The following is a 12,817-nucleotide window of genomic DNA, read 5'->3' on the forward strand; positions in this document are numbered from 1 at the left end:
CAAAGCGCGGGGTTAGGGAGCCAGACGCGGCGATGTCTCCCACGGGGGGCTGCCGCCCCAGCTTGAGTTACGTAACCTGCCCCGCCGCGCCCAGGTGCAGCCTGCGCGGGCGGGGGCGGCGGAGCCCGGTCGGTCGCGCTGGCGCTGGCGCAGCCCCGCGCACCTGCTCACCTGTCTCCAGGCTGGGGGGAGGGGAGGAGGCGCAGCCCGGCCACGCCCCCCCACGGGCTCAGCGCAGGCGCCCTGGTGGCTACCGCAGGCAGGGGGCGGCAACATGGCGGAGTGAGCGGCGGCGGCGGCTCCGACTCCGGCTCCACAACAACAGCGGCGGCGGCAGCGGCATAGCGAGCGGCTCGTAGCCTCCCCCCGCGCCCTCCCCGCGCCGCCACCGGCCCGGGCGCGGCGGCTGCTCTCCCGGCCCGGCTGCGGTGAGGCGGCCCAGGCGGGCGGGCTCCGGCTAACGGGGCAGCGGCGCCCATAATAATCCCTCATTATAGCGGAGCGGCTGCCGTGGGACGGTCCCTGCGCCTCGGGCCGGCTCCCTGCGGCCCCGCTGCGGTGGATGCTGGGCTGGGCTCGGCCGGGCCGGGCGGGGGCAGGTGCTGGTGGCCGCCAAGGGTAGATGGCGAGTGAGAAGCCGGTGTCGGGGCCGGACCCGCAGCCCGCGGGGCTCATCCCTGTCGGAGCTGGAGGAGGCGGCGGCAGTGCCGCGGTGATGGGGGAGCTGCGGGGGTCGGGCTCCGGGTCCGTGGTGCTCCCCGCGGGGATGATTAACCCGTCGGTGCCGATCCGCAACATCCGCATGAAATTCGCCGTCTTGATCGGACTCATCCAGGTCGGGGAGGTCAGCAACCGGGACATCGTGGAGACCGTGCTCAACCTGGTAAGGGGCCGCCACCCCTCTTCATCCGCACCCCTGTGGGTAGGGCTAGGGCAGCCCTCGCCCCCCTCCTTCCATCCCCGTCTCCGAACCCACTAAGGAACCCATTAAGCACCCTCCCCAACTCACAGCGATTCCAGCTTTCCCTACCTATTCCCACCGTGCCAATTTCCACCACTACCCCCTTCCTAATCGTAAAACCGTGCATCCTTTGATTGCCCCTTCTTCTCTTCCCCGCCCCCATCCCCCGCATGCACCCATTGCTCCTTTCCCAACCTTGGTAGAGACCCTCTCCTCTCTCAAACTCCGCCCTTCCCCACAGTCCCGGTTCATGAGGCGCACACTCATCCACATGCAACCCATTTGCTCTACCCGTGTACCTAATGGCTCCTTCCTCACCTTGTGTATGAGACCCCTCTGCTCACCCTAAACTCAACACAGGACCCCAGCTGGTGAAACAAACATGCACTTATCACAGTCTAATCTTCCTCCTCCCCTTCTCCTGTAGAAGTGGAGTGGGTTCAATTTGTTGTTTGTTATATTTGATGAACAGTAATTGACAACTTCAGGTGCCTACAAACGACCATGCAAATATGAAGACTTTTTCCTCTGTAAAAAAGGAACATTTTATGTAGTATCTGGCTTTAATTGTGTAAGATTGAAAAGTAGCCTGAGTTAGTATCTTTCCTTGAAAGTGGAAATGTGTGAAGGATTTAACTGTGTTAACTCTGAGCAAATTGGGTTCGATATGTTGAAGGGGAGAGTTTTTGTGTCATTTTAGTAAGTGTTTATTGCTATAATCTGTTTTTCATTGCAATATTGTATTGGGTTGCTCACCTCTTAATCACCTGTTCTACTGTACCAAACTGCATTCTTTCCTCCAAAATGAAGGGTGTTGAAATGGTGCTGCTTTTGTTAAATGGTGCATGTGTTGAAAAGCATTATTGTATGTTGGTAAAATGCACAAAACAGGAAAAGGGTTTTAAAATGTAGCTCCTTGGTCATCCACTTACTTCATGGTATGAAAGAGTTACTGCAAGATTGTATGACTTAATGTTTTTGTGCTACCTACACCAAAGCCTGGGCAACCTACAGAAGCGTAAGGAGAGGGGGAAAAATGGATCTAAAAATGAATCATTTTCAATTGTGTAATTTGGTGCTGCTCCTGAATGCAAGATTCACTGCAGCAAATCTTTTCAAGCAGTTCAGTCAATGGAATACATTCTCTATTTTGCTTATAACATAGGATAGAAAAGCCACTGCTTAAAACTGAAGGGCAGGTAATTTAAACTGTCCTTATAACAAATGAGTTTAAAATGTTAAACTTATGTTCATTTTGTAACAAAACATACACAGAGATACAATTGCATCTATCACTTTAAAACCACGTACTCTTCCGATGTTTGACAATTATTTGCATTTGACCTAGCACAGGCTGAATGGAAGAGCTGCAGCATGCAGAGAAAGACGTGGGTTGGTTAGATAATTTTAATCTTTATGGCTTGTATGGATGCACAAGAGTTAAAGAGCTAATAGTTTTGTGAATGTGTCAAGCCAACGACCAAGAGCTAATAGGAGTTTCCTCTGTTCTCTTTTCAAACTATTTTGTCACTTTAAAATTATTTTTGCAAGTATTTTCACATAAACTATTGTGGTACAAGTCATCAGAACTTGGAAGTCATCACTTTACTGGATATTATTCTTTCATTTCATGGTACCATTGAGAATAGGGAAATAACATGAAGTGATTTCTGTTAGTAGCTTCAGATAGATCATGACATAAGTGTAGAGTGTTTAATCTTTTTCCTGTGTTTATCCTTCTTTGCTGCTATTGCTAATCAAAAGGGAAGAAACATAAACTGTCAGATTTAAGCATCAGCAACTAGGCTAACATTAATTTTTTCTTTTTTTCTTTTTTGTTTGCTGGTGTTGGTTTGAAAGTCAATAAACATTTTAATTATTTGGTTACAGGATCTACCTACTATTTATTTAGTTATTGTTGAAATATATTCATTAAAATTTAGAAATATGTACAAAGATCGTAGTAGTGCTTTCAACATCAGGAGACTTGTGAACATAAACCCAGTTGGGAAGCTGCTGCAGTAGCTATGCATTCTGGATAAGTCATCGCTTAACAGATGGACTCAGGCGTACAATAGCACAGAAAGAATATCATCTTTCTTCCATATGGAAATATAATCTTACTCTCTCCAGTGCACTGAACGTCTAGTATACATTTATGCTTATATTTTGAAAGCTAATTCAGTTACAAGTAAAACAAACAGAATGAGCCCAGAAGCTAGAAAGCAAAATTATGATGGTACATCCTGTAAACTATCAATGCTCCCCTGCTGCATTATTGATTTTTTTTTAACTCCAAGTATTTAAAATTAAATGCATTTCTTTATTTTTAGAGGGTTTTTGGGGTGGGAGAAGAAACTTGAGGTTGAGGAATACAATTCATAGTCACTATACTCTACTCTTTGAGTTAGTATCCTTTAGTTGTGCGTGTGGTAATGAATGGGCATTGCTTAAAGTGCTGTATTCAATGACTTCTTGGATTAGATGATATAATGAGTCAATCTCTGGCACTAATCATGCCTTTAACTATCCAATAGCATGTACACAAGCACATTTGGATGTGTCTACCTTTGTTTTGTTTAAGGGACTTTAAAATGGATTGGGCTTCTTTTATTACCTAATAGGTAGGTGGTTGTCACTGTAACTTCTGATTCTTGAAAAATGACATCTGTGATATATGATGAAAATATTCTATGTATCCAAACATAACATAGAATTAAGAAATTGCATTTCCTGAACTGGTGCCCGGCTGGCAATAACGTTGGGAAATCCTGATGAGAACGTATCGAAGGAAAACTAGAATGTAACCATTGAATATTCTAATCACTATATTTAACTAAAAGTGAATAAACTACTTAAGAACTCCCTTGAATCACTTCTTATGCTGGATTTGTCTCAAATAGACTAGGTTATGGCTGAAAAATCCTGCTCATCTGTGACATATGGGAAAGGTACAAAGATTGAGCTTTAAGTGTTGTTGCTGTTCTCAATTGTTTTGTTTACATATAGACAGCAGTTTAATTTAATCAACTTATTAAACAACTCACCTTAAAATAACTCTTAAAATCTGTTAGACTGTTCTAAAATTGTGCTACATTTCTTGCATTTTAATCTATCCCATCAAATAATCCAGTCTGAAGTAGTACAATATGTACCATTTAAAAATGAACTTTTGACACTCTGCAGTAACATAGAACCATTGTCTCTTGTAGCATAGGAAGATACTATGATAACTGCAGGTTCTCCTGGAGATGGAATGTAGGGTGTATAATGGTGCCCACTGAAACAACAAAAGAGCACACTTAGGCCAAATTCTACCCTTATTTTTACTCATGCAGTTCCACTTATGTCATGGCAGAATTTGGCCCTTATTTATATTTATAGATATCCCAGCACTGGTTTGAGTGTTCATGAATTTAAAAAATGTACTTTAAAACAATTATTTATTCCTTATTCAAATACTATAGGAATTATTGCTGTTTTCCTTTTAAGACATTGTCTTGTGAAGTCAAATTGTCCAGGACATTTATTTGCCTCCATTTGCTAGCCTGAATTATCAATTATGAATTTGATGTTAAAACCCACCTTTCCTGCTATTTCTTATGAAAGCTCATCTTGAAACTAAGGGGGTAGATAGATAATGCTCAATACTTTTTTTTACCTCTGTTTTCACAGACAAGATAGGCTCACAGACTACTGCACTGGGCAGCACAGTATGGGGAGGAGGTTAGCAGCCCTCAGTGGTGAAAGAACATGCACAAGTCCATGGGGCCGGATGCAATGCATCCAAGGGTGCTGAGAGAGTTGGTTGATATGATTGCAGAGTCATTGGTCATTATCTTTGAAAACTCGTGGTGATGGAGTGAGGTCTCAGATGATTGGAAAAAGGCAAATATCTTCTAAAAAAGGGAAGGAGGAAGATCTGGGGAACTACACACCAGACAGCCTCACCTCAGTCCCTGGAACAATCATGGATCAGGTCCTCAAGTGCGTTTTGAAGCACTTGGAGAGGAAGGTGATCGGGAACAGTCAGCATGGATTCATCAAGGGCAACTCAAGCCTGACCAATCTGATTGCTCTCTATGATGAGATAACTGGCTTTGTGAATGTGGGGAAAGTGTTGGATGTGATATACTTTGACTTTAGCAAAGCTTTTGATATGGTTATCCACAGCATTCTTGCCAGCAAGTTAAAAAAGTATGGGTTGGATTATTAATGGACAATATGGTGGATAGCAAGCTCGTTAGACCATTGGGCTCAATGGGTAGTGATCAACAGCTCGACATCTAGTTGGCAGAGGGTATCAAGCGGAGTGCCCCAGGGGTTGGTCCTGCGCCTGGTTTTGTTCTACAGCTACATTAACTATCTGGAGGATGGGGTGGATTGCATGCTCAGCAGGTTTGCGAATGATACTAAACTGGGGGGAGTGGTAAATACGCTGGAGGGAGAGAGAGGATACAGAGTGACCTAGACAAATAGGAGGATTGGGCCAAAATAAATCTGATGAGATTGAACAAGAACGAGTTTAGAGTTCTGCACTTAGGACAGAAGAATCCCATGCATTTCTACAGATTGGGGAGTCACTGGCTAAGAAGCAGTTCTGCAGAAAAGGATCTGGGGGTTACAGTGGACAAGAAGCTGGATATGAGACAACAGTGTGGCCTTGTTGCCAAAAAGGCTAACGGAATATTGGGTTGCATTAGTAGGAACATTGCCAGCATATCAAGGGAAGTGATTATTCCCCTCTGTTTGGTACTGGTGAGGCCCCATTTAGTGTATTATATCCAATTTTGGGCCCCCAACCACAGAAAGGATGTGGACAAATTGGAAAGAGTTCAGCAGAAGGCAACGAAAATGATTAGGGGGTTGGAGCACATAACTTAAGATGAGAGGCTGAAGGAACTGGGCTTGTTTAGTCTGCAGAAGTGAAGTGTGATGGGTGATTTGATAGCGGCCTTCAACTACCTGAAGGGCAGTTGCAGGGAGAGAGAGGTAGGCTGTTCTCAGTGGTGGCAGATAACAGAACTGGGAGCAAAGGCCTCAAGTTGCAGTGGGGGAGGCTTCTGTTGGATATTAGGAAAAGGTTTTTCACTAGGAGGGTGATGACTGGAATGGGTTACCTAGGGAAGTGATGAAATCTCCATCCTTAGAGGTTTTTAAGATCTGGCTTGACAAAGCCCTGGCTGGGATGATTTAGTTGGGCTTGGTCCTGCTTTGAGCAGGGTGTTGGACTAGATGATATCCTGAGGTCCCTTCCATCCCTAATCTCCTATGAGTCTGATTCTTCTATGATGATGGTCACTACAGAAGATGCTATGTTGACTGTTATCAAAGCATCTATTAGGTCACTAACCAGAGTGCATATGTTTGTTGTCAGTGCTGCTCAAAGGTAAGTTTAAGGTGTGAGGCAGCTGGAAAGAGTATGCTGAAATCTGGCATAAGTTCTAGACATATAGAATTTTTGAAATATAGTGCTAAGATGGACTTGGATACTGGCTTTGTAATATCCAATTGGATGCAGTTTATAGCTCTTTTAGGGACATGATTATTTACCCCCTTCATGGTGGTGCATGAACCTACTGTAACTAAAGTACTGCTCTTCTTTGTTATGAGATGTGAGGAAAGAATTGGGCAAGATCAATTTGATGGATGAGACGGGGAAATCTACTAACTATTCTATTACTCCTCTTACATTTAATGGCAATAAAATTGGTATGGAGGCTATCAGAGCTTGGAGGTCCATGTAGAGGAAGAACTATATCCTTTGCTTTGGAGAACTTCTCCCCCACACAAGAACTTTTCAGATTCTGTGCTGGGGCTAGAATTAGTGTTTAAAGAGAAATTTGCACCTGTATATTGGTGCAACCCTCTAATGTAGATATACTGCTCTGATGTAAAATGGGAGTTGCCCACTTACAGCTGCCTCTTAGGCTGGTGCAGTGCAGTACAGCTGCATTGGGGATTTGGGGGTAAAATAGGGCATAAGATATCTTAGTTATTGTTTTAAGTTTGTGTCTGCCAGATTTTAGAAGTTAGTGCTGCATTAGTTACATTTTATTCGCACTTGGAAGGTTTTCTTAAATGTAAAAGTTAGGGATACATATTTTTTTTAAACAAAAGCTTAATTTGTAGTAGCAGGTGAGGTAAGATCCCTATTTACTAGAGAAAGTTTCCTTTCCACCTTTGAGTGGATTAATCAAGGTTTATGTTATGGCTCTCATAGTGATAGTCCAATGTGGAGAATGAACTTTTTATCTCCTTTGCACTGACAGTTTCTCTTGTATTGAAGGTTCTGATGGATGGTTCCATAAGAAGCCAGATCTGGTTAATCTGTCAGTTTGTTTTTCAAGCATGAGAAATATGCTGTAAAGTATTTTCCAGAAAATTTGTAGTGCTCTATATCAAATGCTGTGCTTACATATCTATCTGTGTAATAAACCTTTGGGATGAGTGTAGTCACTTCTGGAATGTGCTCCTAAGATTGAAAATAATTGTTACAAGTAGTAATATACTTCTTAGTATGCTTGTTTTTTTTTTTTTAAAAAAAAAGCACTGTGTGGCCTTCCAAATAGATGATTTACTTCGTGTCTCGCTGGTGCACATAGTGTTTAAAAAAAAAAAAAAAAGAAAAGAAAAGGACTGCTGCATTTGTTTAAATTAAACCTTCAGAATGAATAGCCATTCAACCTCAGTGATGGATTTATAATCATGGGTCTTTATTTAAACACATGAAATATTTAATACAATATCCACATTAATGAAACACTTCAGGGTCATATTGAAACACAAGTCAAGAAATTCACAGGTTAAAGTTTCCAAAGCAATCTTTTCTCAGCCTCATTTAAAGATATAGATATTTAAAAACTTTACTGTTAGGGTTATTTTTTTACAGTTGAAGAGAAGATATATAAAAAAACAAACAGAAACATGAAAATCAGGTGAAGTTAAAAACATTTTTACATCAACTGCAACATCCAATTTGTATATTGTTATACAGAAAAATTCTCAAACTCGCACCCAAATAACTTTAAGTGAAACTAAACACAATAACTACACAGTTTAAATGAAAGAAATTACCGATTCATCATATAGCTTTATATGCATAGTTCTGAGATAAACTTTAATTCCTTACCTTTAATAAGATGAAGATGGGTTTGGAGGAAATGTGGTTTTTTACATGATCACACACAATCCACATAATCAAATACTCTAACAATTCAAGACAACTTGAAGGTGGGTGCATTCATATGCACAATTGTCTTATAAGCATAGCATATGGATATATCCAAATTGCATTCTTTTATTGCAAATACAAATAAAGTTAGATAAAATTACTATATGATGATGAACTAAAACTTTACATCAGATCTCAAAACTGTCTTATACTTAAATAGGAATTATTGATATGGTTATAAACCATCAGATGTGATGCTATGAAACAAACATGTCAGTATAACGAATTATTCAAATGAATAATGTTAAACATTGGTAGGTTTTAAAAAAACAGTCTGTTCCAGCTTGCATTAAATACAAGAAAATATAGTTACCATTAATGGAGTTTGAATCAAACCCTAAAATTAAAACAAATGTAAAGACTGAGTTAGTCTGTTGTTTAATGATGTGTGTGCAGAATTGCGGGGGTTATGGTAGCTGTTAAAATTGTTTATGTAACTTTAGCTTTTGGTGTGTGTGTGGGGGGGGGGAGAGATTGTTTACATATAATACAAAGCCAGGCTTCTGCTGTTTCATGTGAAGCCCTCTGTGTGCTGACCAGACAGCTTGATTCTATGTTAAAGCATTCCCTCTGTATACAAATATTTCCATGTGACAGGTATGACTGTTTTACCAGTCGTGTCCAAGTCCCCTAAACAGGATTACTGGATCTATTATATAAAGTCTACTGGAGTAAGGATTCCTCTGTTAGACCTAACCAGATTTGCTAGCTGCTAGTGGTATCTGTACATAAGAGCTCAGATCCTCCCATTCTCCCTCAAGGGCCTCTAAGTTTAGTGTCCTCCCCACGGCCAGCCCAGCTCTGTTCGTCTCTCACACTAGCTCCTGATAATTCAGTCATGCAGTTAAGCATTTGCAAGACCCAATTGTTCGATAATGGAAATGATGATCGCTAAGCATCTGGTGCACATACGGTCTAATCTGATGAAGATTGTTGATGGAGTTTGGGTTTTGAAACAAAAATTAACAGCCTGTGCGTGAACATGTGCCTTCACAGAAAGGGGTGCCTTCTAGAAACCTGCTTCAATACTTGGTTCTTCCAGAATAACCTGGAGAAAAATTATCATGATTTTTTTAAAAAGGTTTATTTCAGAGCCATAGAGATTGGGTATGCACCTTAAATATACATTTTTATGCCTCATAATAAACACATCAGGGAACTTCAGACTGGCATAACAGCATAAAGAAAAGAAAAAAAGCTCTGTGGGCATTCTATGCCATAAAGAAAATACTAGATACAGTCCTCTAGTAAAACTACTGCGAAATCTATTTGATGGTATAATCTAATCTGTTATACTAGATAGGAGTGCAGTCTGGGTCCCAACAGCTAGTTACACTGTTGGGGGTAGAACACCGATAGAAATCCTACATCAGCTATTCTAACAAATCCTTCACATACATAGGAACTCCAATGACTAAGGACCAGATTTAAACTGATTAGAAAAGATAATCAGCATACTGAAAAGAATATTCTATGTCTGGTGCCATCTCATCCAAAGTAGCAAATGCTCCCTCTTTTAAGAGATCATAAATTAAAATCAAATGGAAACATAGTCTACTCCCATGTAATTCCTGCTCAGCAACACTAACCACATAACCTTTGAATCAAACAACCCTGCCAACTACCAAAAAATGCTCAAGTTACTAGATCAGTAAATTCCAATATGTAAGTTGCAGAGAAGGAAAAATGACAACTAGCTGAGCTGGACTGCTACAGATCACAGCAGAAAAACCATCACACTAACGGACTACTTCACAACAGTGATCTATCCAAAACACTCACTAAATACATAAAATAGTGACAATAAACAAGAGGTGGAAATTGGGGGAGAGAAAACATGGCCCAAATAAAAGAGCATGGTGTACTTCCTACTCAACTTTTGAAAATACCAGGGATTGTGAGAAAGATCTTTCCTCAAATTAAGAGGAATTGTAAAACTACTTATTAAAATTCCGTGAGGAAATATTGCTCTAAACTTGGAAGAAAGGGGAGAGAGGTCGTCATGCTAGCTGCCACCAGAACAGGAATGGATGCTGCTGAATACCAGGAATCAACCCCCTGAATACCGTGCATAGCCCTGTCATGGATAGGTGTTGCCTACCTTTGATAGATCAATGGTCTGTCTTTTGCACTTTGGCCGCACTTGTATAGCTTCTCATTCCAATAATTTTCACTGTATTTAATTGTGAACTGAAATCTGTTTCTGCTGATCTTGGGAGTTTAGAATGTTAAATTTAAACATTGGAGATGGCTGTGAAATCCTGCAGACACTGTTTACTTTTAAAAATAGGCTCATGTTTGAATGCCTATTTTAAAAATGTTTATCCAACTTTTTTTTGTGTGATGGATAATCTAGAGGGGAAGGGTCAATAGCTTCTTCTTATAAATGAGGATATATGTCAAAATATGGATTGTAAAGGAACTGTCAACCTTAACTATGAAGCTGTAACCAAAACCTCCATAATACAAAACACATGGCTTTCTCTCAGTTTCTCCTTGTGCGTGTATTCTTCTTCTTACAGCTTTTCCTGCACTAAGCAGGGTCGCCAAAAAGGTTCATTATGGTCCTTCTCCATCCGATACGATCTTGTGTATCTTCTATCTTAAGTCCAACACTTTCCATGTCTCTCTTTAGCACATCCTTCCAAGGGGTCTTTGGCCTTCCTCTCTTCCGTGGTCCAGGGGGCTCCATTTCCAACACTCTTTTCGTCACATGGTCCTCGCCTCTTCGCATTACATGTGCATACCATCTCAATCTCTTCTCCTTCAACTTTGTTGCTACCTCTATCACTTTCAGAGTCCCTCGAATGTACTCGTTCCTTATCTTATCCTTCTTTGTTACACCACAAATCCATCGCAGCATCCTCATTTCATTCACATTCGGCTTAGCCTCTTTTAATGTTGTCGCCAACGTTTCTGCACCATATGTTAGAGCTGGTCGCACAACAGTTTCCCCTTGTGTATATATCTTTTTACATAATTGTCTGGAATATATGCGTGGTAGATGTGATGTGGTGGTGGGGCGCTCTGGGAAAGTGGAGCTGGAGCCCAGGAGAAGCTTTTCTGAAGTCCACACCTAAAGCTCACTTAGGTTGCTTAGGGCATGGTTTGCCTATTGGTGGGTAGGACCCGCTAAAGGGTACTCAAGTCTGGTGAGGTGGAGCACAGAACATAAATATGATTGAAGGGTTGTGCGGGAGAACTGGATTGTCTGATGGGCCATACAAAGAGACCCAAAGACAGGAAAGGTCTCATCTCGATGGTAGCGGTGAAATGGAATATCTGGAGCATGATGTGAGTGAGCTGTGGTCCTAGGGTCAAACTGGGGGGAGCTGGAATGTTGAGGGAGTCCATGAGATCGAGTGCTCTATTCACACTTTGATGATGTTTTGCTCGAACTAGGGGTTCTAGAAGCTTCTTGATTCTGGAGAACATGGTGACAAAGTGGCAGCTCACTGAACTGTTATGATTCGTCCAATTTGAGCCTTCCCAGGGAAGGTGAGGACTCAGGATCTCTAAAGTTATATTACATACAAAATAAAGTTGCTTAAACTTTGTACCTCAGTATCTATATGTAATATGGGTATAATGTTCTCTCAGATGTGGTGATTAATATTTGTAAAGTGCTTGGAGATCCTTTGAATATCTATGCCTTGCACATCTATAAAAAATCGTAACATACCAGACAATTTGAAATGCTGTATAGGAACAGTGTGCTAATATTGAAGTGGGAACTCTAAATGTAAAATTCATTAACTGTGTAAGTTTTTACCCATGTCACATTACTAGTCAAGGGATTTTTGCATCAGGAACTTCATGAATATGCTTTGCCAAACTCACATACCTTGTGGGTTGAATCTATTAATACATAACTGAGGGGTATACAACTTACTTCCACTACCATTCTTTCATGAGGTTAGCCCAAAGGCTTCTAAACATATGCACCCAATTTAAATTTCCTTACATTAACTTGAACCAGTGTATTTTCAGAAAAGGTGAAAACTGTGTTGCATGCTAAAAAACACTTAAGTGAGAAAACAGATTACAGGTTTTGGAATTATTTTCTAGTTTTCAGTAATGAAATTGAAGGTGCACAGTAAGTTAATAAAACGTCTGAATTTTTCTACTGCTGTAAGTAGTACTTAATCACACTATAAATGAAAGATTAAAGAAAAATGTTTTTTCAGTTTTTTAGTTGTATGCAGTGTTTTCACTAGTCAATTAATCTTGTTTGTGTGAGTCTTTCGCACCAGTAATGGAACAGAAAAAACATCATAGAAAATGAGGGATGGGGGAAATCTATTTTAGGGTTTTATAAAGCAACCATAATTGTATCTAAATGTTGATTATAAAACAGCAATTTACTAGGAGTTGTCAGGCCAACTAGTTGTCAGGTGGTATCTGCAGCTACTTTACTTAAAGACATTGTCAATTTTTAAAAAAGTTTAAAGATTTGCTAGTCATGCAGCGACTTTAAAATGTTAAATATTGCACCTATATAACTTTTGTCACAAAACAATCATTATTCAATAACGATGCTTACATTGTTCTTTAGTTCCATTGTTTTGTGTACTTATACAAACTATTTTAGATAGTATGAGGGGGAAATCTTAAATTTTGAG

General features: G+C 40.7%; 1 protein-coding gene across 9 annotated transcripts in view; it reads left to right on the plus strand.

Moving 5' to 3' along the window:
* The first annotated feature begins 312 nt into the window (after window positions 1-312).
* NBEA (neurobeachin) overlaps window positions 313-12,817 on the plus strand; it is a 748,678-nt gene continuing 736,173 nt past the window's right edge. For all 9 annotated transcript variants that reach the window (XM_067562991.1, XM_067562985.1, XM_067562986.1 and 6 more), the window contains exon 1: window positions 313-883. In XM_067562991.1, the coding sequence (XP_067419092.1) occupies window positions 623-883 (261 nt within the window). In that variant the 5' untranslated portion in view covers window positions 313-622. The remainder of the gene's footprint in view (window positions 884-12,817) is intronic.

Source organism: Emydura macquarii, unplaced genomic scaffold, assembly GCF_026122565.2.
Source record: "Emydura macquarii macquarii isolate MOO-44397 ecotype Brisbane River unplaced genomic scaffold, CSIRO-AGI_Emac_v2 contig_2473, whole genome shotgun sequence".
Taxonomy (NCBI): Eukaryota; Metazoa; Chordata; order Testudines; family Chelidae; genus Emydura; species Emydura macquarii.